This window comes from Bos grunniens, chromosome 15 (genome assembly GCF_055505025.1).
Source record: "Bos grunniens cultivar Pamir isolate PY7600 chromosome 15, Bosgru_T2T1.0, whole genome shotgun sequence".
Classification (NCBI taxonomy): Eukaryota; Metazoa; Chordata; class Mammalia; order Artiodactyla; family Bovidae; genus Bos; species Bos grunniens.
This window is the reverse complement of record NC_141179.1, coordinates 23,078,485-23,100,370: the sequence shown is the minus strand read 5'-3', so window position 1 is coordinate 23,100,370 and position 21,886 is coordinate 23,078,485. Positions and strand designations below refer to the sequence as shown.

At 39.0% G+C, this 21,886-nt stretch overlaps 1 protein-coding gene across 7 annotated transcripts; it reads right to left on the bottom strand.

Moving 5' to 3' along the window:
• Nucleotides 1-11,611: 11,611 nt before the first annotated feature.
• Nucleotides 11,612-19,538, bottom strand: PTS (6-pyruvoyltetrahydropterin synthase). 7 transcript variants are annotated; one of them, XR_015141826.1, is made up of 8 exons: nucleotides 19,391-19,538; nucleotides 16,553-16,632; nucleotides 15,240-15,262; nucleotides 14,806-14,862; nucleotides 14,458-14,497; nucleotides 13,896-13,995; nucleotides 12,127-12,197; nucleotides 11,612-11,955 (listed from the first exon to the last, which is right to left on the bottom strand). XR_015141826.1 is itself a non-coding variant. In XM_086339227.1 (7 exons), the coding sequence occupies exons 1-6, from the start codon at nucleotides 19,471-19,473 to the stop codon at nucleotides 12,175-12,177; spliced, it is 306 nt and encodes a 101-aa protein (XP_086195353.1). In that variant the 5' UTR covers nucleotides 19,474-19,538; the 3' UTR covers nucleotides 11,612-11,955; nucleotides 12,127-12,174. The 7 variants fall into 7 exon arrangements, 5 of the variants coding, with proteins under 5 accessions (XP_086195353.1, XP_086195351.1, XP_086195354.1 ...); XM_086339227.1 differs by lacking the exon at nucleotides 13,896-13,995; XR_015141825.1 differs by lacking the exons at nucleotides 13,896-13,995; nucleotides 14,458-14,497 and having other exon boundaries at nucleotides 15,116-15,262.
• Nucleotides 19,539-21,886: the final 2,348 nt, after the last annotated feature.

The following is a 21,886-nucleotide window of genomic DNA, read 5'->3' as shown; positions in this document are numbered from 1 at the left end:
AAAGAGTCGGACACGACTGAGCAACTGAACTGAACTGAACTGAACTGAACAAGTATGAAAGGGGAAATTAACAATAACACAGTAATAGTGGGAGACTTTACTACCCTATTCACACCTATGGATAGATCAACTAAACAGAAAATTAACAAGGAAACACAAACTTTAAATGATACAGTTAGACCTAATTGATATCTATAGGACACTTCACCCCAAAACAGTGAATTTCACCTTCTTCTCAAGCGCACACGAAACCTTCTCCAGGATAGATCACAGCCTCGGCCATAAATCTAGCCTTCGTAAATTCAAAAAAACTGAAATTATTCCAAGAATCTTTTCTGACCACAATGCAGTAAGATTAGATGTGAATTACAGGAGAAAAACTATTAAAAATTCCAACATATGGAGGCTGAACAACACGCTGCTGAATAACCAACAAACCACAGAAGAAATCTAAAAAGAAATCAAAATATGCACAGAAACAAATGAACATGAAAACACAACAATCCCAAACCTATGGCACACTGTAAAAGCAGTGCTGAGGGGAAGGTTCATAGCAATACAGGCTTACCTCAAGAAACAAGAAAAAAGGCCAAATAAATAACCTAACTCTATACCTAAAGCAACTAAAAAAGGAAGAAATGAAAAACCCCAGGGTTAGTAGAAGGAAAGAAATGTTAAAAATTAAGGCAGAAATAAATGCAAAAGTAGCAAAAGAGACCATAGCAAAAATCAACAAAGCCAAAAGCTGGTTCTTTGAAAAGATAAATAAAATTGACAAACCATTAGCCAGACTCATCAAGAAACAAAGGGAGAAGAATCAAGTCAACAAAATTAGAAATGAAAATGGAGAAATCACAACAGACAACACAGAAATACAAAGGATCATAAAAAACTACTATCAGCAACTATATGCCAATAAAATGGGCAACTTGGAAGACATGGACAAATTCTTAGAAAAGTACAACTTTCCAAAACTGAACCAGGAAGAAATAGAAAATCTTAACAGACCCATCACAAGCACGGAAATTGAAACTGTAATCAGAAATCTTCCAGCAAACAAAAGCCCAGGACCAGACGGCTTCACAGCTGAATTCTACCAAAAACTCAGAGAAGAGCTAACACCTATTCTACTCAAACTCTTCCAGAAAATTGCAGAAGAATGTAAACTTCCAAACGCATTCTATGAGGCCACTATCACCCTAATACCCAAACCTGACAAAGATGCCACAAAAAAAGAAAACTACAGGCCAATATCACTGACCAATATAGATGCAAAAATCCTTCACAAAATTCTAGCAAACAGAATCCAATAACATATCAAAAGATCATACATCATGACCAAGTGGGCTTTATCCGAGGCATGCAAGGATTCTTCAATGTCCGCAGAAAGATAAAAACCATATGATTATCTCAATAGATGCAGAGAAAGCCTTTGACAAAATTCAACATTCAATATGATAAAAACCCTCCAGAAAGCAGGAATAGAAGGAACATACCTCAACATAATAAAAGCTATATATGACAAACCCACAGCAAACATCATCCTCCATGGTGAAAAACTGAAAGCATTCCCCCTGAAATCAGGAACAAGACAAGGGTGCCCACTCTCACCACTACTATTCAACATAGTTTTGGAAGTTTTGGCCACAGCAATCAGAGCAGAAAAAGAAAGAAAAGGAATCCAGATTGGAAAAGAAGAAGTAAAACTGTCACTGTTTGCAGATGACATGATTCTCTACATAGAAAACCCTAAAGACTCCACCAGAAAATTACTAGAGCTAATCAATGAATATAGTAAAGTTGCAGGATATAAAATCAACACACAGAAATCCCTTACATTCCTATACACAAACAATGAGAAAACAAAGAGAAAGTAAGGAAACAATTCCATTCACCATTGCAATGGAAGGAATAAAATACTTAGGAATATATCTACCTAAAGAAACAAAAGACCTATATATAGAAAACTATAAAACACTGGTGAAAGAAATCAAAGAGGACATAAATAGATGGAGAAATATACCATGTTCATAGATTGGAAGAATCAATATAATGAAAATGAGTATACTACTCAAAGCAATCTATAGATTCAATGCAATACCTATCAAGCTACCAACAATATTTTTCAGAGATCTAGAACAAATAATTTCACAATTTGTATGGAAATACAAAAAACCTTGAATAGCTAAAGCAATCTTGAGAAAGAAGAATGGAACTGGAGGAATCAACCTGCCTGACTTCAGGCACTACTACAAAGCCATAGTCATCAAGACAGTATGGTACTGGCACAAAGACAGAAATATAGATCAATGGAACAAAATAGAAAGCCCAGAGATAAACCCACGCACCTATGGACACCTTATCTTTGACAAAGGAGGCAAGAATATACAATGAAGAAAAGGCAATCTCTTTAACAAGTGGTGCTGGGAAAACTGGTCAACCACTTGTAAAAGAATGAAACTAGAACACTTTCTAACACCATACACAAAAATAAACTCAAAATGGATTAAAGATCTAAATGTAAGACCAGAAACTATAAAACTCCTAGAGGAAAACATAGGCAAAACACTCTCCGACATAAATCACAGCAGGATCCTCTATGACCCACCTCCCAGAGTATTGGAAATAAAAGCATAAATAAACAAATGAGACCTAATTAAAATTAAAAGCTTCTGCACAACAAAGGAAACTACAAGCAAGATGAAAAGACAACCTTCAGAATGGGAGAAAATAATAGCAAATGAAGCAATGGACAAAGAAATAATCTCAAAAATATACAAGCAACTCCTACAGCTCAATTCCAGAAAAATAAATGACCCGATCAAAAAGTGGGCCAAAGAACTAAACAGACATTTCTCCAAAGAAGACATACAGATGGCTAACAAACACATGAAAAGATGCTCAACGTCACTCATTATCAGAGAAATGCAAATCAAAACCACAATGAGGTACCATTTCACATCAGTCAGAAGGGCTGCTATCCAAAAGTCTACAAGCAATAAATGCTGGAGAGGGTGTGGAAAAAAGGGAATCCTCTTACACTGTTGGTGGGACTGCAAACTAGTACAGCCACTATGGAGAACAGTGTGGAGATTCCTTTAAAGACTGGAAATAGAACTGCTTTATGACCCAGCAATCCCACTGCTGGGCATACACACTGAGGAAACCAGAATTGAAAGAGACACATGTACCCCAATATTCATCTCAGCACTGTTTATAATAGCCAGGACATGGAAGCCAACTAGATGTCCATCAGCAGACGAATGGATAAGAAAGCTGTGGTACATATACACAATGGAATATTACTCAGCCATTAAAAAGAATACATTTGAATCGGTTCTAATGAGGTGAATGAAACTGGAGCCTATTATACAGAGTGAAGTAAGTCAGAAAGAAAAACATCAATACAGTATACTAATGCATATATATGGAATTTATATATATTCCATATATATATGAATGGTAATGATAACCCTGTATGCAAGACAGCAAAAGAGACACAGACGTATAGAACAGTCTTTTGGACTCTGTAGGAGAGGGAGAGGGTGGGATGATTTGGGAGAATGGCATTGAAACATTTATAATATCATACATGAAACAAATCACCAGTCCAGGTTCAATGCATGATACTGGATGCTTGGGGCTGGTGCACTGGGATGACCCAGAGGGATGGTATGGGGATGGAGGTGGGAGGGGGGTTCAGGATGGGGAACACGTGTACACCCGTGGCAGATTCATGTTGATGTATGGCAAAACCAATACAATATTGTAAAGTAATTAGCCTCCAATTAAAATAAATAAATTTATATTAAAAAAAAAACAACTGGAACTAGAACTGCCATATGACCCAACAATCCCACTGCTGGGCATACACACTGAGGAAACCAGAATTGAAAGAGACACGTGTACCCCAATGTTCATCACAGCACTGTTTATAATAGCCAGGACATGGAAGTAACCTAAATGTCCATCAGCAGACAAATGGATAAGAAAGCTGTGGTATATATACACAATGGAATATTACTAGCCATTAAAAATAATACATTTGAATCAGTTCTAATGAGGTGGATGAAACTGGAGCGTATTATACAGAGTGAAGTAAGCCAGAAAGAAAAACACCAATATAGTATACTAATGCATATACATGGAATTTAGAAAGATGGTAACGATAACCCTGTATGTGAGACAGCAAGAGACACAGATGTATAGAACAGTCTTTTGGACTCTGTAGGAGAGGGCGTGGGCAGGATGATATGGGAGAATGGCATTGAAACATGTAAATTATCATATATGAAACATATTGCCAGCCCAGGTTTGATGCATGATACAGGGTGCTCAGGGCTGGTGCACTGGGATGACCCAGAGGGATGGGATGAGGAGGGAGGTGGGAAGGGGATTCAGGATGGGGAACACACATACACCCGTAGCAGATTCATGTTGATGTATGGCAAAACCAATACAATATTGTTAAGTAAAAATAAATAAATAAATAAAACTGAAAAAAATAAATAAAAGGATCGTACATCATGATCAAGTGGGCTTAATCCCAGGCATGCAAGGATTCTTCAATATATGCAAATCAATCAACGTGATACACCATATTAACATATTGAAAGATAAAAATCATATGATCTTCTCAATAGAAGTAGAGAAAGTTTTTGAAAAAAAATGCAACATCCATAAAAACTCTCCAGAAAGTACGCATAAGGCCATATGTGACAAGCGCACAGCAAACACTATTCTCAACTGCGAAAAACTGAAAGCATTTCTCTAAGATCAAGAACAAGGCAAGGATGCCCACTCTTAACATGATTATTTAACGCAGTTTTGGAAGTCCTAGCCACAGCAGCCAAAGAAAAAGAAATAAAAGGAATCCAGATAGGAAAAGAAGTAAAACTCTGTTTGCTGATGATATACGATACATAGAAAACCCTAGAGATGCCACCAGAAAATTACTAGAGCTAATCAATGAATATAGTAAAGTCACAGGATATAAAATTGATACACAAAAATCCCTTGTACTTTTATACACTAACAATGAAAAACCAGAAAGAGATATTAAGGAATCAATCCCATTCACCATTGCAACAAAAATAAAATATTTAGGAATAATCCTACCTAAGGAGACATATGGATGTGAGAGTTGGACTGTGAAGAAAGCTGAGTGCCAAAGAATTGATGCTTTTGAACTGTGGTGTTGGAGAAGACTCTTGAGAGTCCCTTGGACTGCAAGGAGATCCAACCAGTCCATTCTAAAAGAGATCAGTCCTGGGTGTTCATTGGAAGGACTGATGCTAAAACTGAAACTCCAATACTTTGGCCACCTCATGAGAAGAGTTGATTCATTGGAAAAGACCCTGATGCTGGGAGGGATTGGGGGCAGGAGGAGAAGGGGATGACAGAGGATGAGATGGCTGGATGGCATCACTGACTCCATGGACATGAGTCTGAGTGAACTCTGGGAGTTGGCAATGGACAGGGAGGCCTGGCGTGCTGTGATTCATGGGGTCGCAAAGAGTTGGACATGACTGAGTGACTGAACCGAAGTGAACGGAACTGAAGGAGACAAAAGAGCTGTATATAAAAAACTATAAGACACTAATGAAAGAATTTGAAGATGACATAAACAGATGGAGAGATATATCATGTTCTTGGATAGGAAGAATCAATAATATGCAAGTGACTATACTACCCAAAACAATCTACAGATTCAATGCAATCCCTATCAAATTACCAATGATATTTTTCACAGAACTAGAACAACAACAACAAAATATTCACAATCTGTATGGAAACACAAAAGACACAAAATAGCCAAACTAATCTTGAGAAGGAAGAATGGAGCTGGAGGAATCAACCTTCCTGACTTCAGACTATGATACAAAGCTACAGTCATGAAGACAGCATGGTACTGACACAAAAACAGAAATACAGACCAGTGGAACAAGATAGAAAGCCCAGAGATAAATCCACACACCTATGGGCACCTTATATTTGACACAGGAGGCAAGAATATACAATAGAGAAAAGATAGTCTCTTCAATAAGTAGTGCTGGGAAAACTTTGCAGATATGAGTAAAATAATGAGATTAGAACATTTCCTAACACCATACACAAAAATAAACTCAACTGATTAAAGACCTAAATTGAAGGTCAGAAACTATAATGATCTTAGAGGAAAACATAGAACACTCTTTGACATAAATCACAGGATTCTCTATGACCCAACCCCTAGAGTAATGGAAATAAAAACAAAAATAAACAGATTGGACCTAATGAAACTTAAAAGCTTTTGCACAGCAAAGGAAACTATAAACAAGGTGAAAAGACACCCTCAGAATGGGAGAAAATAATAGAAAATGAAACAACTGTCAAAGGGTTAATCTCCAAAATATACAAACAAGCAGCTCATGCAGCTCAATACCAGAAAAACAAACAATCCAAAGGGTAGGCAGAAGACCTAAACAGACATCTCTCAAGAAAAGACATACAGATGGCTAACAAACACATGAAAAGATGCTCATATCACTTATTAGAGAAATGCAAACCAAAACTTCAATGAGGTATCACCTTATACTGATCAGAATGGCCATTATCAAAAAACTCACAAACAATAAATATTGAAGAGGACATAGAGAAAAGGGAACCCTCCTACACTGTTGGTGGGAATGCAAATTGATAAAGCCACAATGGAGAATAGTATGGAGATTCCTTAAAAAACTAGGAATAAGACTACCATATGACCCAACAATCCCATTACTGGGCATATACCCTGAGGAAACCATAACTGAAAAAGACACATGTACCCCAATGTTCATTGCAGTACTATTTACAATAGCTAGGACATGGAAGCTGTTGGGGATTTTCTCCCCGGGACTTGGAAGCAACGAACCTGAAAGAAGGACACTCAGACAGTCTCTTGCAAGGACTGACAAGTTTATTTCTGCAGTCAAGCCTTTTTATAGAAGTAGGAACAAAGAGCTTATACAGCCAGCAGAGCATGTACGGGGTTAACACCTAATCAGTAAAAATATTTCAAGGACAGTGCGCTCTAAGTGACCCATGTGCTTATCCCATAACCCATTTTCTCAAGCAACATCCTTAATATTTATTATTAAATCTTGGCACCAGGCATAACCAAAGGCAGGAGATGTTTTTCTGCCCGAGCACACCAAGCCAGGGTATTTCTGGCCCTTTGCCATTTTCGCAAGGACTTCCTCCAACTGGCTATTTTGTACTGGGCTTCCCAACAGAAGCAACCTAGATGTCCATTGACAGATGAATGGATAAAGTTGTGGTACCTATATACAATGGAATATTACTTCGCCATAAAAAGGAATGCTTTGGTCATCTGATGCAAAGAACCAACTCACTGGAAAAGACCCTGATGCTAGGAGCTAGAGAGCAGGAAGAGAAGGGGGCAACAGAGGGTGAGATGGTTGGATGGTATCACAAACTCAATGGACATGAGTTTGAGCAAACTTTAGGAGATACTGAAGGAAAAGGAAGCCTGGTGGGCTGCAGTCCATGGGGTCACAAAGAGTCAGACATGACTTACTGAACTGAACAATATAAAAAGAAACAAATCTGAGTCAGTTCTAATGAGGTGGATGAACCTAGAGACTATTATACAGAGTGAAATAAGTCAGAAAGAGAAAAACAAACATTGCATATTAAAACATATATATGGAATCTAGAAAGATGGTACTAATGAATCTATTTACAGGGCAGAAATGGAGAAGCATACATACAGAACAGACTTGTGGACACAGTGCGGGAAGGAGAAGGTGTGACAAATTGAGAGTAGCATTGAAATGTACACATTACTATATGTAAAATTAGATAGCCAGTGGGAATTTGCTGAATGACACAGGGAGCTCAAATTCTGTGTTCTGTGACAACATAGAGAGGTGGGATGTGGGAGGGAGGTTTAAGAGGGAGGGGATATACGTATACCTATGGCTGATTCATGTTGACGTATGGCAGAAGCCAACGCAGTATCGTAAAACAATTTTCCTCCAATTAAAAATAAAAATTTTTAATTTTATTTAAAATTTGTAAAAATATTTATTAATCTATTCACTATATACCAAATACACTTAGCACATGACCACACTGGTAACCTCACTTACAAAATTTTACCCTTTCAGTGTTTTTCCCCTTTTCTCTTCAAGTCTAAACCATTCCCCCTCCCTGTCTCATCACTTTAAGCACCATTCAGGACTAACCTCCTCCACTAAGCTTTTCCAAACCTTACCACCCCACAATAATCTTTCCCCATCTCTAAATTAATACCCATTTGGTATTTTGAATCATTGAGATATAAAATCTAAGATCAGGCAGGAGAAACTTCAGAAAACATCTGTCTAACATTCATTTTGGAAAACTAAGGCTCTGAGGTGAAAGGGACAAAGCTGTATGGTAACAGCACTCAGACTAGGACTCAAGGCTCAACATTTTCATGTTACTCAATTCTGAAAATATTTACCGTGTGTCCACTATGTATAAGATATTGTAAAATTTCAGCAGTTTCTACCAAACACCATTCGTTTAATCAATGAAAATTATTGTGTACTATTTATGATATTCTGCTTAATTTTGCCAACAAGTTATCAGGGTAGTGAAAAAACAAAACAGTAAAGCTTCCCAGAACACACCTGCAGTGCAGGAGATGGAGACATAGGCTTGAGCCCTAGATTGGGAAGACCCCCTGGAGAAGGAAGTGGCAACCCACTCCAGTATCTTTGCCTGGGAAATACCACGGACAGAGGAGCCTGGAGGGCTACAGGTATGGGGTCACAAAGAGTCGGACATGACTTAGCAACTAGACAACAAAGCAATAATTACAATATACTTTGATAAGGTCTCTGATAGCAGTTCTAGGGAGACAAAAAAAATCTATATCCTATCTTTGAACATTCACTCATCTACTCACTCATTTACTAGACTGATAAACAGTAGGTAAATAGAATTCTCACTTTCCTAAGAAAAGCAAGTAGGAGAAAAATGTTCTCTAGAAGCAACTCATGAACACAATAAACTGGAGTGACACTGCTACCACAAAAAAAAAAAATGTTTTTTTTAACATGATATCAAATCTGCATAATGTGGTATCAAAAAAGTATTAAAATGTATACACTATCTTTTGTTTTAAAGTCTGTGCTTAGGAGTCAGACTGAGCATCAAAGAGTTTACTAATTATTTTGCTGAGTTAGTTTAGGCAAGTAGCTTAAAACTCAACTCAGTCTCAATTTCCTCATCTGTAAAATGGGAATAATGTTCACCTTGAATGGACTTTTTAAAAATTAAAATATAAATTGCCTTACCAAATTATTGTTATCCTGCCTGTCAAGTAATCTAAATGAAACATATGTAAGTAACATAAAAATTGTGCTAACTAAAAGACATTCAAATCTGATCAAGTGGGCATCATATTACTGTCAAAATTTATTGTAAAACTCATGCAGTTAAACTCTCCAAAATAAAAGTATACTCCTTTGAAAATCCTTTTAGTGTACTAATCATGGCACAAGTCCTTTTACTCTTTTTAGGCAGCAACATTCTAAGAATCCATTGTGTACTAGTTGCTATGTGGAGAGAAAAATGAACACTATATTTAAGGAACTTAGTTTTAAAATACAAATGAGAACACAAGTGAGAACTGTTCTTTGTGGGAAGAAACAAATATATTCTTGCAGATTTTGGCATGAAGAAAGATACCAGAGATGAATGCCACAAAAGCAGCTCAACTTGAAGCAGGTAAATTTAGTGATCAGAACAAAACAAGCTAGGAAAAACTTCCGTAAAGAGATGCTGTACAGAGTAACATATCCTTTTCACACTAATTATCTTAACAAGGTTTAATACATGTGATTATTTTTCAGTCTTCTGAGTTTAAATTGTTCAGGTAGCCATAAGGTCTGAAAACAGACAAATATACATAAGCAGTTTATTTACCTTCTATGATATGTTCACTAGCAGTTCATGGTTCAATAAGCAAATCTGCAATGAACACCATGCACTACCAAAAGGCACTGGCACCAGTCCCTGTACATTCATTTACAATGCATTGTCCCAGATGATTCAGGGCTAATTCTCACTGAAAAAGCTTGCACCTTTTCTCCTTTGCCTTTTGCTTTTCTTCTTTTCTCAGCTATTTGTAAGGCCTCCTCACACAACCATTTTGCCTTCTTCATTCCTTCTCCTTGGGGATGGTTTTGATTATCATCTCCTGTACAACGTCATGAACCTCTGTGCATAGTTCTTCAGGCACTCTATCAGATCTAATCCATCAAATTTATTTGTCACTGCCACTGTATAATCATAAGGGATTTGATTTAGGTCATACCTGAATGGCCTAGTGGTTTTCCCTACTTTCTTTAAGTCTGAATTCTGCAATAAGGAGTTCATGATCTGAGCCACAGTCAGCTCCTAGTCTTGTTTTTGCTGACTGTATAGAGCTTCTCCACCTTCACCTGCAAAAAATATAATCAATCTAATTTCAGTATTGACCATCTGGGCCTATCTATCTGTAGGTTCATCTCTTGTGCTGTTGGAAAAGGGTGTTCACTATAACTGTGCATTTTCTTGGCAAAACTCTGTTAGCCTTTGCCCTGCTTCATTTTGTATTCCAAAGCCTAACTTGTCTATTACTCCAGGTATCTTGTAACCTCCTACTTTTGCATTCCAGTCCCCTATAATGAAAAGGACATCTTTTTTTGGTGTTAGTTTTGGAAGGCCTTATAGGTCTTCATAGAACTATTCAACTTCAGCTTCTTCAGCATTAGTGATTGGGGCGTAGACTTGGATTACTGATATTGTAATGAATTTTGATATGAATGGTTTGCCTTGGAAACAAACAGAGATCATTTTGTCATTTTTGAGATTGCACCCAAGTACTGTATTTCAGGCTCTCTTGTTGACTATGAGAGCTAATTCATTTCTTCTAAGGGATTCTTGTCCACAGTTGTAGATATAATGGTCATCTGAATTAAATTAGCCCACTACAGTCCATTTTACTTCACTGATTCCTAAAATGCGATGTTCACTCTTGCCATCTCCTGTTTGACCACTTCTAATTTACCTTGATTCATGGACCTAACATTCCAGGTTCCTATGCAATACTGTTCTTTACAGCATCAGACTTTACTTTCACCACCAGACACATCCACAGCTGGGTCTTGTTTCTGCTTTGGCTCAGCCTCTTCATTCCTTCTGGAGTTATTTCTCTGCTCTTCTCCAGTAGCATATTGGGCACCTACCGACCTGGGGATTTCATCTTTCTGTGTCATATCTTTTTGCCTTTTCATACTGTTCATAGGGTTCTCAAGGCAAGAATGCTGAAGTGGTTTGCCATTCCCTTTTCCAGTGGAACACGTTTAGCATATCCTAAAAGAAGTAATCAAGGGAGCTCAATCTACTAGAAATACTATGTAGTCTGTTTTCAGACTTTGTGGTCACTGGTATTTTTTATAATTTTCACCTACTGTCAGTCTTATAAACATTTTTGCCATTTATATTATACCAAGAAAAAAATGAATACTAAAAATGAGATAATGAAAAAAAAAACACACAGATTTCTTTTGCTTCCAAATGATTCTACACCAGAATATTTTGCTGAAGTGATTTTAATCTACAGATGAAAGACTCTTTAAATGATACTCAGAATACATTATAAACTTGGTTTTAAATTAGATTTGAGTCTAGAACAGGACTCACTCACAATGACTCCAGAACACAATGTGGAAGTGCAACAGTAAGGTGATGACTTCTTAATTGTTCAAGGGGATAAAGATCTTCTTCAAATATGGATGGAAATTAATTTCTAAGAGTTATTCTCCTTTATAGACTACAATATTATTGTCGGTTTCATATACTTTTACTTTATAAAGAACTCCCACAGGAAGAAATTTCTGGAGGTTTTCCCAGATATATACGGCTACATTTTCTGTTGTGCTGGAGAAGAAAAGGAAAGAAGGTCAAAAGACAAATAAGCAAAACTTCATGTTTAATATTTACAGAGAATAAAAATTCTAGTTTTAAAAGATATCATTACACTAAAAAAAAGTCACACAATAATTAAGTAAAATGTTAAATTCTTCTATATAAAGTAAAACAGTCACTCACCTTACAATGTCTGCAAAATATGGCACATCTAGATCCAGATTCTTATGATCAAGGGGCTTCATAATTGCCTCCTATAGACAAAACAAAGGAAAATATCACTGATTCCATTTATGAATCATATTTCAAAGTGTCCTACCTTTGCCTCTAAATCTTATCATCTCGTCACTAATTCAGTACTTGCAAGAACTTTGTGTCTTACAAAACAATCTCAGAAAGTTTAAAGTTATAAAATAAAAAAAGGCCTAGCTCTCTATAATGGCTGGATATCCTCATTACTGAATGTAGAGAGGTAAGAAACCAAAAAATAGAGAATTCACTGGTTCTTTCTCATAACAAGCCTCTGTGATTCAGAATTTAGTTTAACACTTCTTGAATTCTGTCCAAAATGTTACCACAAATACTTTTCTCTAACAGTCTCACCTTCAGCACAATGCCACAATATAGTTAGGACACACTTTCAATGATTACTATGTTTTATAAAGCAGATTAAGACTGAAATTATGTAAGGTGTTCTGAGTTTCTGCCATAAGGAGTACTTTAACAATGATCCTGGGCTCTTAGAAAGAAAACTAAAAACATGCAAAGACTGGCTTCTTAATACTTATATATATTATACACAGCATTTTTGTCAATGGCAAGAATTGTAATTGCCTTATTCTTTGTAAACTTTCCCTGGTGGCTCAGATGGTAAAAGTGTCTGCTTGCAATGCGGGAGGACCTAGGTTCAATCCCTGAGTCGGGAAGATCTCCTGGAGAAGCAAATGGCAACCCACTCCAGTACTCTTGCCTGGAAAATTCCATGGATGGAGGAGCCTAGTAGGCTACAGTCCATGGGGTAGCAAAGAGTTGGACACGACTGAGTGACTTCTTTCACTTCACTTTTTGTATTACTTTTAGCTATTGTAAAAAACCTAAGCAATCTTAAAAAATTAATAAACTAGTGAATATAACAAAAAAGAAACAGACTAACTAGATGAAGAAAACTAGTGGTTACCAGTGGAGAGAGAGAAGGGAGGAAGGGTATAAAAGGATAGAGGATTAAGAGGTATGAACTATTACATATAAAATAAGCTAAAAGGACATACTGTACAACATGAGGAATACAGCCAATATTTTATAACAACTATAAATGGAGTATAACCTTTAAAAATTGTCAATCACTATACTGTACACCCATAACATATAATATTATACATCAACTGCACTTCAATTAAAAAGAAAGAATTTGTAGAACAATCTAAGTTTCCATATGGTATGGTTCTAAGAAGGTACATTAATAATAACAATAACAATCGTTTTCTGAGAAAAATCAGAATCATATAAAAAGAGTAAGTCCTAAACCAAACAGACTTTAAAATAAATGATATCCACATGGATATCAAGAAAATAAATCCTTGTTTAATCTTTGTTTTAACTGAAAACTCCTGTTCAGATCCCAACTTTTCCATTGAGACCTCTTCTACGGGGCTCTTTCTAATTTGTCTCTGTATGTCATAAGCCACTTTTAAAGTATGTGGTATGCAGCATCCTTCAAGTACACAAAGATGGGGAAAAAGTGCAGAGAATTTCTCCTCTGGTATTTCGCTGTATGCCTGCCTAGGGTGTTTCTTATAAACCTTCATGTATATATATTTATGTCACTAGTGTTTGCAAGAACTTTGTCTTTATAGCTTTCCTAAAGTACTTTGAGCACAGCACTGTTTGCTCACTCACTCATTCTCCTTTTCATTTATTCAACCAACACTCACTTAACACTGAGTGTTCTTTACCTGCTATAAAGTCATGTGAGCACGCTGTGGCTACGAGTTATGTCTCATTCATCACTGGATTCCTAGTGCTCAGCTCAAAGACTGATGCAAAGCAGGCAAACTTGTTACATATATGTAAGATAAGCAACGTGAAAGAAGTAACGATTATTCATAACAACAGTTTTAATTAAACAAATGTCAAATTTTAAAACAAAAGTAAGGAGCAAAGTTGAAGCAAAACAAACAGGTGAAATGATGGCATAATAAAAACAAAGCTGGATGGAAGGAAATCTAATTCCCAACTTTGCAAAGGATTAATTACATGACTGAGGGCAAGTAGGAGAGGTTAACTAGTCAGTATCTCTCAATCTCAGTCAAAGGAAGGAAGAAGCTGGCATGGATGACCTCTACAGTCTCTTACAATCCAAGAATTCTGTAATGATATAAGCAGTAAGTCTTTTACTGAAAACCTTCTTTTTTGTTATCCCTATCATCAACTGCCCCAGTGAGTTTATCGTAAAGCTGGAGTGAATAAAACAGGATGGTATTAAAATCTGTGATTAAAGATGTAAGGAAAATTCACCGATTTCAGGAATAGAAAGCTTCAAGGATAAAGCTGTGTCCTGAAAGAAGGGAAGAATTTGTTAAACAGAGGAAATCAGGATATGTCAACAAAGAAGACAAGATGAACACACTACATTCATTCCTATCACTGTAATACAACCATGACTAATTTCCATTCAGTCATCCCAACACCTTTAGAGAACACTGAGAGAAGCTCCTCCAACTATTAATACTACCTCATTCCCACACCCAATTCCACTTGCCAGGTCACAGGACCTCTGATGATACCTGGCTGGGAAAGTGAAAAGGGGGCCATCAAATATTATATTCTGAAGACAGCACAAAATAGTATCCAGCATGCCATTACCTCCATATACTTTTTGAGGTCAGTCAAATTCATGACCATTCCTGTAACAGGATCAACCTAAAGAATAAACAAAGGTGAGTATTACTATAGTATGCTCTTCATATTTTAACCTCTGGTAAATTACTAAAGACTGCAACATGTGCAGAAACTGGTCCCACAATGCCTTCATCCCCGAGACAATCCATCTCAGCATGGAAACACCAAGTACTCGAGGCTCCCTTTCCACTGCACTGCCCTTCTACCTGTCCACATACAGCACATGACGGATGATGCTTTGGGAGAGGAAAGGCCTGAAATGGCAGCAGCTCACCATCCACAAAGACCAACAATGAAGCAACATGAATCTGAACAGAACTTTTCAACACAGAATCCATCACTGTGGCTGAAAGAGGGCCCAGCAATCTGCACAAACCACAGACATGTTCAGCACGTACCTCTCCATGTACTGTCACCACAACTATGGGGAAGAAAACAAAATAACCAAAAAACCAACATGACTTTCTTTTTTTTTTTTCCAACATGACTTTCAACAGATTAACATCCAAACACAAGTTAGCAACATAAATTAGGTGTTAGATCTCTGCTCTACAAAGCTGCATTCCCCCCACCCCCCAACAACGTCTGTTCTTTCACTTAAGATCTTTTTATCAACTAATGCAGTTCGACCATGGCAGAGGAACGTAAGAGTGCTTAGCCAAGGCCAAAAAGGGTATAAATTCTGCTTATGATGTACTTGGAAGGAATCTCTACTTCAAGATGCTGCTTAATCACTGCCTATAAAAGTAGAAAATGTACAGGAAGAACTCCAGCTACACACTGAGCTGCTCCTACCTTCCTGAGCAAGCAAACTATTACCGGGCCTAAAATTCTTGTCCCTTTACTCATAAAAATGTAAACACAGCATATAGCAATGATTTGTAGATTAACAAGTAATTTTGAAGAAATGTATACCTGTGGCCAATTTATATTGATGCAGAGCCAAAACCATCATAACGTTGTAAAACAATTCTTCTCCCACTAAAATTAATTAATTATTAAAAAGTGAAACTTCTGAAAGATCTTGATGATCAGAGTGCTTTGCAAATTAATGACTTTTACATATTTCTTTCAGCTTCACAGAAACACCATTAGGTATAAGTGAGCAAACAGAATTAGAGATACAGATCAAGTAAGAGACAGTAACTACACGTGAAAGCCCAATATTCTGACATCTTTTCTGGTCTTTTTACTCCATCATATCATTTGCTGTGATACTCTACGGCTTACACAGCTATTTTTGTTTATATCATCTGTATCTCAATAAACAAGTCTCTTGTCCTTGCATAAAATAATTACCTCCTTAGAATACTGCTATCAAAGTTTTAGACCCAACTTATTTTCCTGTCATACAGGACATCTTGAGCCAATACTCTCTTTTTGTCAGTCATTACTTACACAGTGAATACAATCTAATTTTAACATTGACCTTAGCAATACCTAATTAGAAGAAAACACAGTGCCAAAGGAATGTCATGTACTCGAAGGCCAAGGAAAAAATTATTTAAACCATTCTGTTTTCAACTATAACTTAAGATACATCCAACTAAGGCAACAGATCTTTTCATTTTGAACTTTCATTTACTTTCTCATTCAAGACTCAAAGCTTTCATGCTCTGTCCATAAAGTTTCTTACTCATTAGGACCCCAGTTGCTCAACAGTCATTCATCATTATTGAAAGGGCTAAAATTTCATCAGTTTTTCTCTCACCTTTGTAATTGTGCCCATGGCCATTTGGGTTGTTGCACTTCCCAAATAATTTCAAGTTTTCTTCATTACTAAGAGATTTGCTGACCAAAAAAAAAAAAAAAAATCAACATGACACAAGTTCTGATACCTTCTCTGTTCCCTACACTTACTGTTTTCTCTAGCCTTTGAAAAACTTCACAACTTATTAATCTTTAGCTCATCAAATAGAGTCATAAATCCATTTGATTTCATTACTTAATTTTATGTCAGGAACCACAATGTGTCTCCTAATTAGACAAACATATCATACAAATTAGCATAAATAAATTCAACATCCTTGTTCCACAGCAAGATTTCAAAAGCTGATCTGCTGAAGACCCTTCCATTTTTCAACTCAACATTTACTGAATACAGTAAGTCCCCTACATATGAAGAGTACCATTCTGAGAATGTGTTCGTAAGCCCAAAGTTTGCTAAGGTACCCAACTAACATAAATCAGCTATATAGTTCTGTACTCTAATAGGTTTAGAAGACTTTTCATACAAATAATACATAAAAAACAAACACAAAAAATAAAACATTTGTAATCTTACAGTACAATACCTTGAAAAGTACAGTAGTATAGTACAACAGCTGGCATATAGGGTCTAGCATCAAGTGAACAGGCAAAAAGAGCTAGTGACTGGAGGAGGGAGTTCACTTCAGTTGCTCAGTCGTGTCTGACTCTTTGTGACCCCATGGACTGCAGCACACCAGGCCTCCCTGTCCCTCACCAACTCTCAGAGTTTACTCAAACTCATGTCCATTGAGTTGGTGATGCCATCCAAAAACCATCTCATCCTCTGTTGTCCCCTTTTCCTCCCACCTTCAATCTTTCCCAGCATCAGGGTCTTTTCAAATGAGTTAGTTCCTCACATCAGGTGGCCAAAGTATTGGAGTTTCAGCTTCAGCATCAGTCCTTCCAATGAATATTCAGGACTGATTTCCTTAGAGGAGGTGGAAAATGGTAGAGCTGAAGGATCGTCAACAACAGGAGACAAAGAGCAAGCTGCAACTTCACTCATGCCTGACATTGATGGCACATGTTCTGGTTCCTTGCTGGAATGAGATGTGTGTTCGCATCTTTGAAAAGTACACAACTTGAAGGTTTGTATAATGGGGACTTACTGCACCTACTACATACTAGGCATAGGCTGAATGAAGCAATGGTACACAGTAACTTAAAAAAGAAGATGGTTATCCTCAAGTAGCTTGAAATCTTATTCTTCCTGGTTTGGGGGCGAATGGATACACACGTATGTATGGCTGAATCCCTTCACTGTTCACCTGAAACTACAACATTGTTAATCGACTATAACCCAACAGAAAATAAGTTTTTCAAAAATCTGAATAAAAAACTCATTCCTCTAAAAAATAATTACATGACCTAGTACATCTCTTTAAAATCTTGCTTTATTTCTCCTCAACTATTGCCTACTGATAACCCCACCAATCCATTGAGGGGTATTCAAACCCCGGTAAACTTTAAAATTACAATACTCAGCTATTGTTCCAGGCAGAGAACCATTTTCTTAATAGATTTTTGTGCCTATACCTGTCCAGTCAACCGTGCACGTTCAATGAGGCCTTACCTCTCTCATAAGTTGGAGCTTCCTAATAAATAACCCCTTTCTTTTTGAGATTCTATTACTTTCTTTTCTCCTGCTCACCTACCTCTTACATTTAGAGTGCTACTGTTCACAAAGTTTTTGCACAAAATTACCTCACTGTACCTGCCACAAAACTGACCAGTTTGTACATTCCAGACAGAAAACTGTGACAGGTCTTGATCACTGCTGCATCCCTGTTGCCTAGCACCAAGATCTAATAACAAATACCGGTCCAGTGAATGAATGGATGGGTGAGTCCTGTTAGGTAGAAATTATTATCTTCATCCTGCTGCTGCTAAGTCGCTTCAGTCGTGTCCGACTCTGTGCGACCCCATAGATGGCAGTCCACCAGGCTCCCCCGTCCCTGGGATTCTCCAGGCAAGAACACTGGAGTGGGTTGCCATTTCCTTCTCCAATGCATGAAAGTGAAAAGTGAAAGTGAAGTCGCTCAGTCGTGTCCGACTCTTAGCGACCCCATGGTATAGACCAAGAAACACATGCGCAGACAGCCGAGCTTGCTAATGAGTGGCAACACCCTCCTCAAAATCAACTCTTCAGTGCAATCAAGCAGTCTGAGTACTCTGCGTTCAAAACCCCAACTGTGCTTCTTACTCTCGGGCAAGTGAACATCAAGGTTCATTTTCTGTTCAGTAATAAGTGGACAAAACTCGCCCTGCTGTAGCGATATTAGCGAGGAAAGATGACGCTTTTGATGCATTATAGTAGCTAACACGTATTGAGTGTTTCGGGCTTCCCAGGTGGTGCTAGTGGTAAAGAATCTCCTGCCAATGCAGCAGACCCAGGTTCGAGCCCTGGGTCGGGAAGATCCCCTGGAGCCGGGCACCGCAACCCACTCCAGTACTCTTGCCTGGAGAATCCCCATGGACAGAGGAGCCTGGAGGGCTATATAGTCCATAGGGTCGCAGAGTCGGACACGACGGAAGCGACTTAGCACGCTCTGCCTGTTTACGATGTGCCTGGCACTGAGTAACCTGGGCGAATTCAACTGCTTTGAACATCAGGGACCCCAGGTACCGGGTCAACTCCAGTCGCCACTGCTGTGACGCCAACAACAAAGCACAGGAGCCAAAAGAGGCCGCGGCGCGCACCCAGCCTTTCATCCGCCGCAGCCCCGCTCCTCCCACACCCGGGCCCTCACCCCGGGGCTCCACGGCCCTGTCCCCACCACCTGTGGAGGGCGCACCCCACCTGTGGAGGCGGTGGGTCGCGCTGAAGGAGACGAGGCGGGACACTCGCGCCCGCCGGCGAGGGCCCGACCCTGCCCCGTTCATGGCTCTACAAGCCCGCGCCCGCCCGATGTCCTCAACCCTCGACCAGCCGCCAGCCCGGGATGGGCGGAGCCCCGCTCCGCGGCGGCGCTACGCGGCGGGCGCCCGGCAGACGCTCTCTCTGCCTCTCGCTGAGGCTGGGCTCCCTCTGCCGGCCGGAGGCCGTTAATAGACGTCCCTTGTGCGTGCCAAGTCCCTTCAGTCTGGTCCGACTCTCTGCGACACTGTGGACCTTAGCTTGCCAGGCTCCTCTGTCCATGGAATTCTCCAGGCAAAGATACTGGAGTGGGTTGCCATGCCCTCCTCCAGGGGATCTTCCCCACTCAGGGATCAAACCGGCCTCTTTTATGTCTCCTGCATTGACAAGTGGGTTCTTTACCATTTGACCACTAGCGCCACCTGGGAAGCCCTAACCGAGGTCCCTTACCATCCTCATCTCTTGGAATAGCAAGCACTCAGAGAGGTGGGCGTGCCTCGAGCGTTAGAATAAGGTGGTTGGTGGCTTAGTGTCTTTCATTGTTACCTCTGCTCAATGAAGTCCTTCCCACTCTCTTCTAGACAGCCCTGGGTTACAGTAGAAACCGCCAGTTGCTGCTTATTCTGAGATGAGTCCCAGGGACAGCCTATATAGTTTAAAGGGAGCAAAATTTGAGGGCACGTGGGGTATCACGCGGCTTTCAGAAATACTACCTTTGGACTATTGGTAATGAGTCATATTAAGGAGACCGCTCAAGCTGTCTTTATCATCCACATGCATGCATGGAGCCATTTATCACTCTGCTGCTACTAAGTCGCTTCAGTCGTGTCCGACTCTGTGCGACCCCAGAGACGGCAGCCTACCAGGCTCCCCCGTCCCTGGGATTCTCCAGGCAAGAACACTGGAGTGGGTTGCCATTTCCTTCTCCAATGCATGAAAGTGAAAAGTGAAAGTGAAGTCACTCAGTCGTGCCCAACTCTTAGCTACCGCATGGACTGCAGCCTACCAGGCTCCTCCGTCCATGGGATTTTCCAGGCAAGAGTACTGGAGTGGGGTGCCAGTGCCTTCTCCGATTTATCACTCTAGGTTGCCACAATGCAAGCACATTCACTTGAGAAACATACACATATTAGCAATTCTCTGTCCATTGTAGACATCTCCAGAGTGAAAAGACCTTGTTTTCTTGCATCTTCTCAAACTACTTACAGTTCCCAGTATGCACCTGGTCATGTCTTTCCTCAATTCATTCTTTCGTTAAATAGTTACCTATTAAATAGTTATCTACTGTGACTGGCACTGTCTCCAGCACTGGAAAGGATGGATAAAATCATGGGCATGGCAGAAATTAAAGCCCCAGTGATGGTTTCTCTCAAATGCCTCCTGACTCCAGCTATATATGCTCTTTGTTCTGCATTGAATTATTAATATGCAGCAAATATTCCTCACATGTTTTCAAATATTTTTCTCCTTTCCCCCATTGGGTTGGAAATAAAATAACTTTAAATAATTATAAACCAGAGATTTTTTAGATAGAGATTCACATTCTAGTTCAGTCCTCTCACTTTACAGATAAGAAAACACAGACCCAGATAAGTGAATTATTTATCCAAGATCACTTATAATATAAATGTTTCCCAGGCATTGACTACATGGGAGATAAACACTCTAACCTCTAACACTTCACTTGTTCTGAATACAGTTTAAGGAATCAAAACAAAAGGTAAAATGATAGAAAGAATTTCTGAGAAGTTGCTTTACTTATTTGCTTTAGTAAAATATGTCACGGTATTTGCAGAGTTCTTGCTCTATTTTATTAAAGCTAATTCTATATGAAGACACTCACCAGATTCACCCTCAAATTCACTGGGGCACAAGCCCCTGTGGTGAATTTCTATTGTATTCAAATACAATAATGAATTTGTATTAATCTTGTTACAAATCAAATTGTGTCCTCAAAGTTAAATGTGTTGATGTCTCAACCGTCAGTACCTCAGAATATAGCTTTATTTGAAAATAGTCTGCAGAAGCAGTAAGGTCACTAGGGTCACTAATCCCTTTTCCCTTCACTTGTATACCACATACTTCTTTCCCTGAGTCTTTGGACACTGGCTAATTATGAGTTGAACTTATGGAAAGGAAGAGGCCCTGCCTAGGCTTTGAGCCTCAGTCATGCTCTGCTGTGCTTAGTCACTGTGGCCCACCAGGCTCCTCTGTCCATGGAATTTTCCAGGCAAGAATACTGGAGTGGGTTGTCATGCCCTCCTCCAGAGGATCTTCCCAACCCAGGGTTAAACCCAGGTCTCCCGCACTGCAGGCCAATTCTTTACCATCTGAGACACCAGGGAAGCCCAAGAATACTGGAGTGGGTAGCCTATCCCTTCTCCAGGGGATCTTCCTGACCAAGGAATCAAACCAGGGTCTCCTGCCTTGCAAGTGGAT

Excerpts from the sequence above, each read along its gene's own strand:
- PTS (XM_086339224.1), bottom strand. The coding sequence starts at position 19,473 with ATGAACGGGGCAGGGTCGGGCCCTCGCCGGCGGGCGCGAGTGTCCCGC. Across the intron at positions 16,633-19,390 it reads GCGACCCACCGCCTCCACAG|CAAATCTCTTAGTAATGAAG; the intron begins GTGGGGTGCGCC and ends TTTTTTGGTCAG. Across the intron at positions 15,263-16,552 it reads CCATGGGCACAATTACAAAG|TTGTGGTGACAGTACATGGA; the intron begins GTGAGAGAAAAA and ends TCTTCCCCATAG.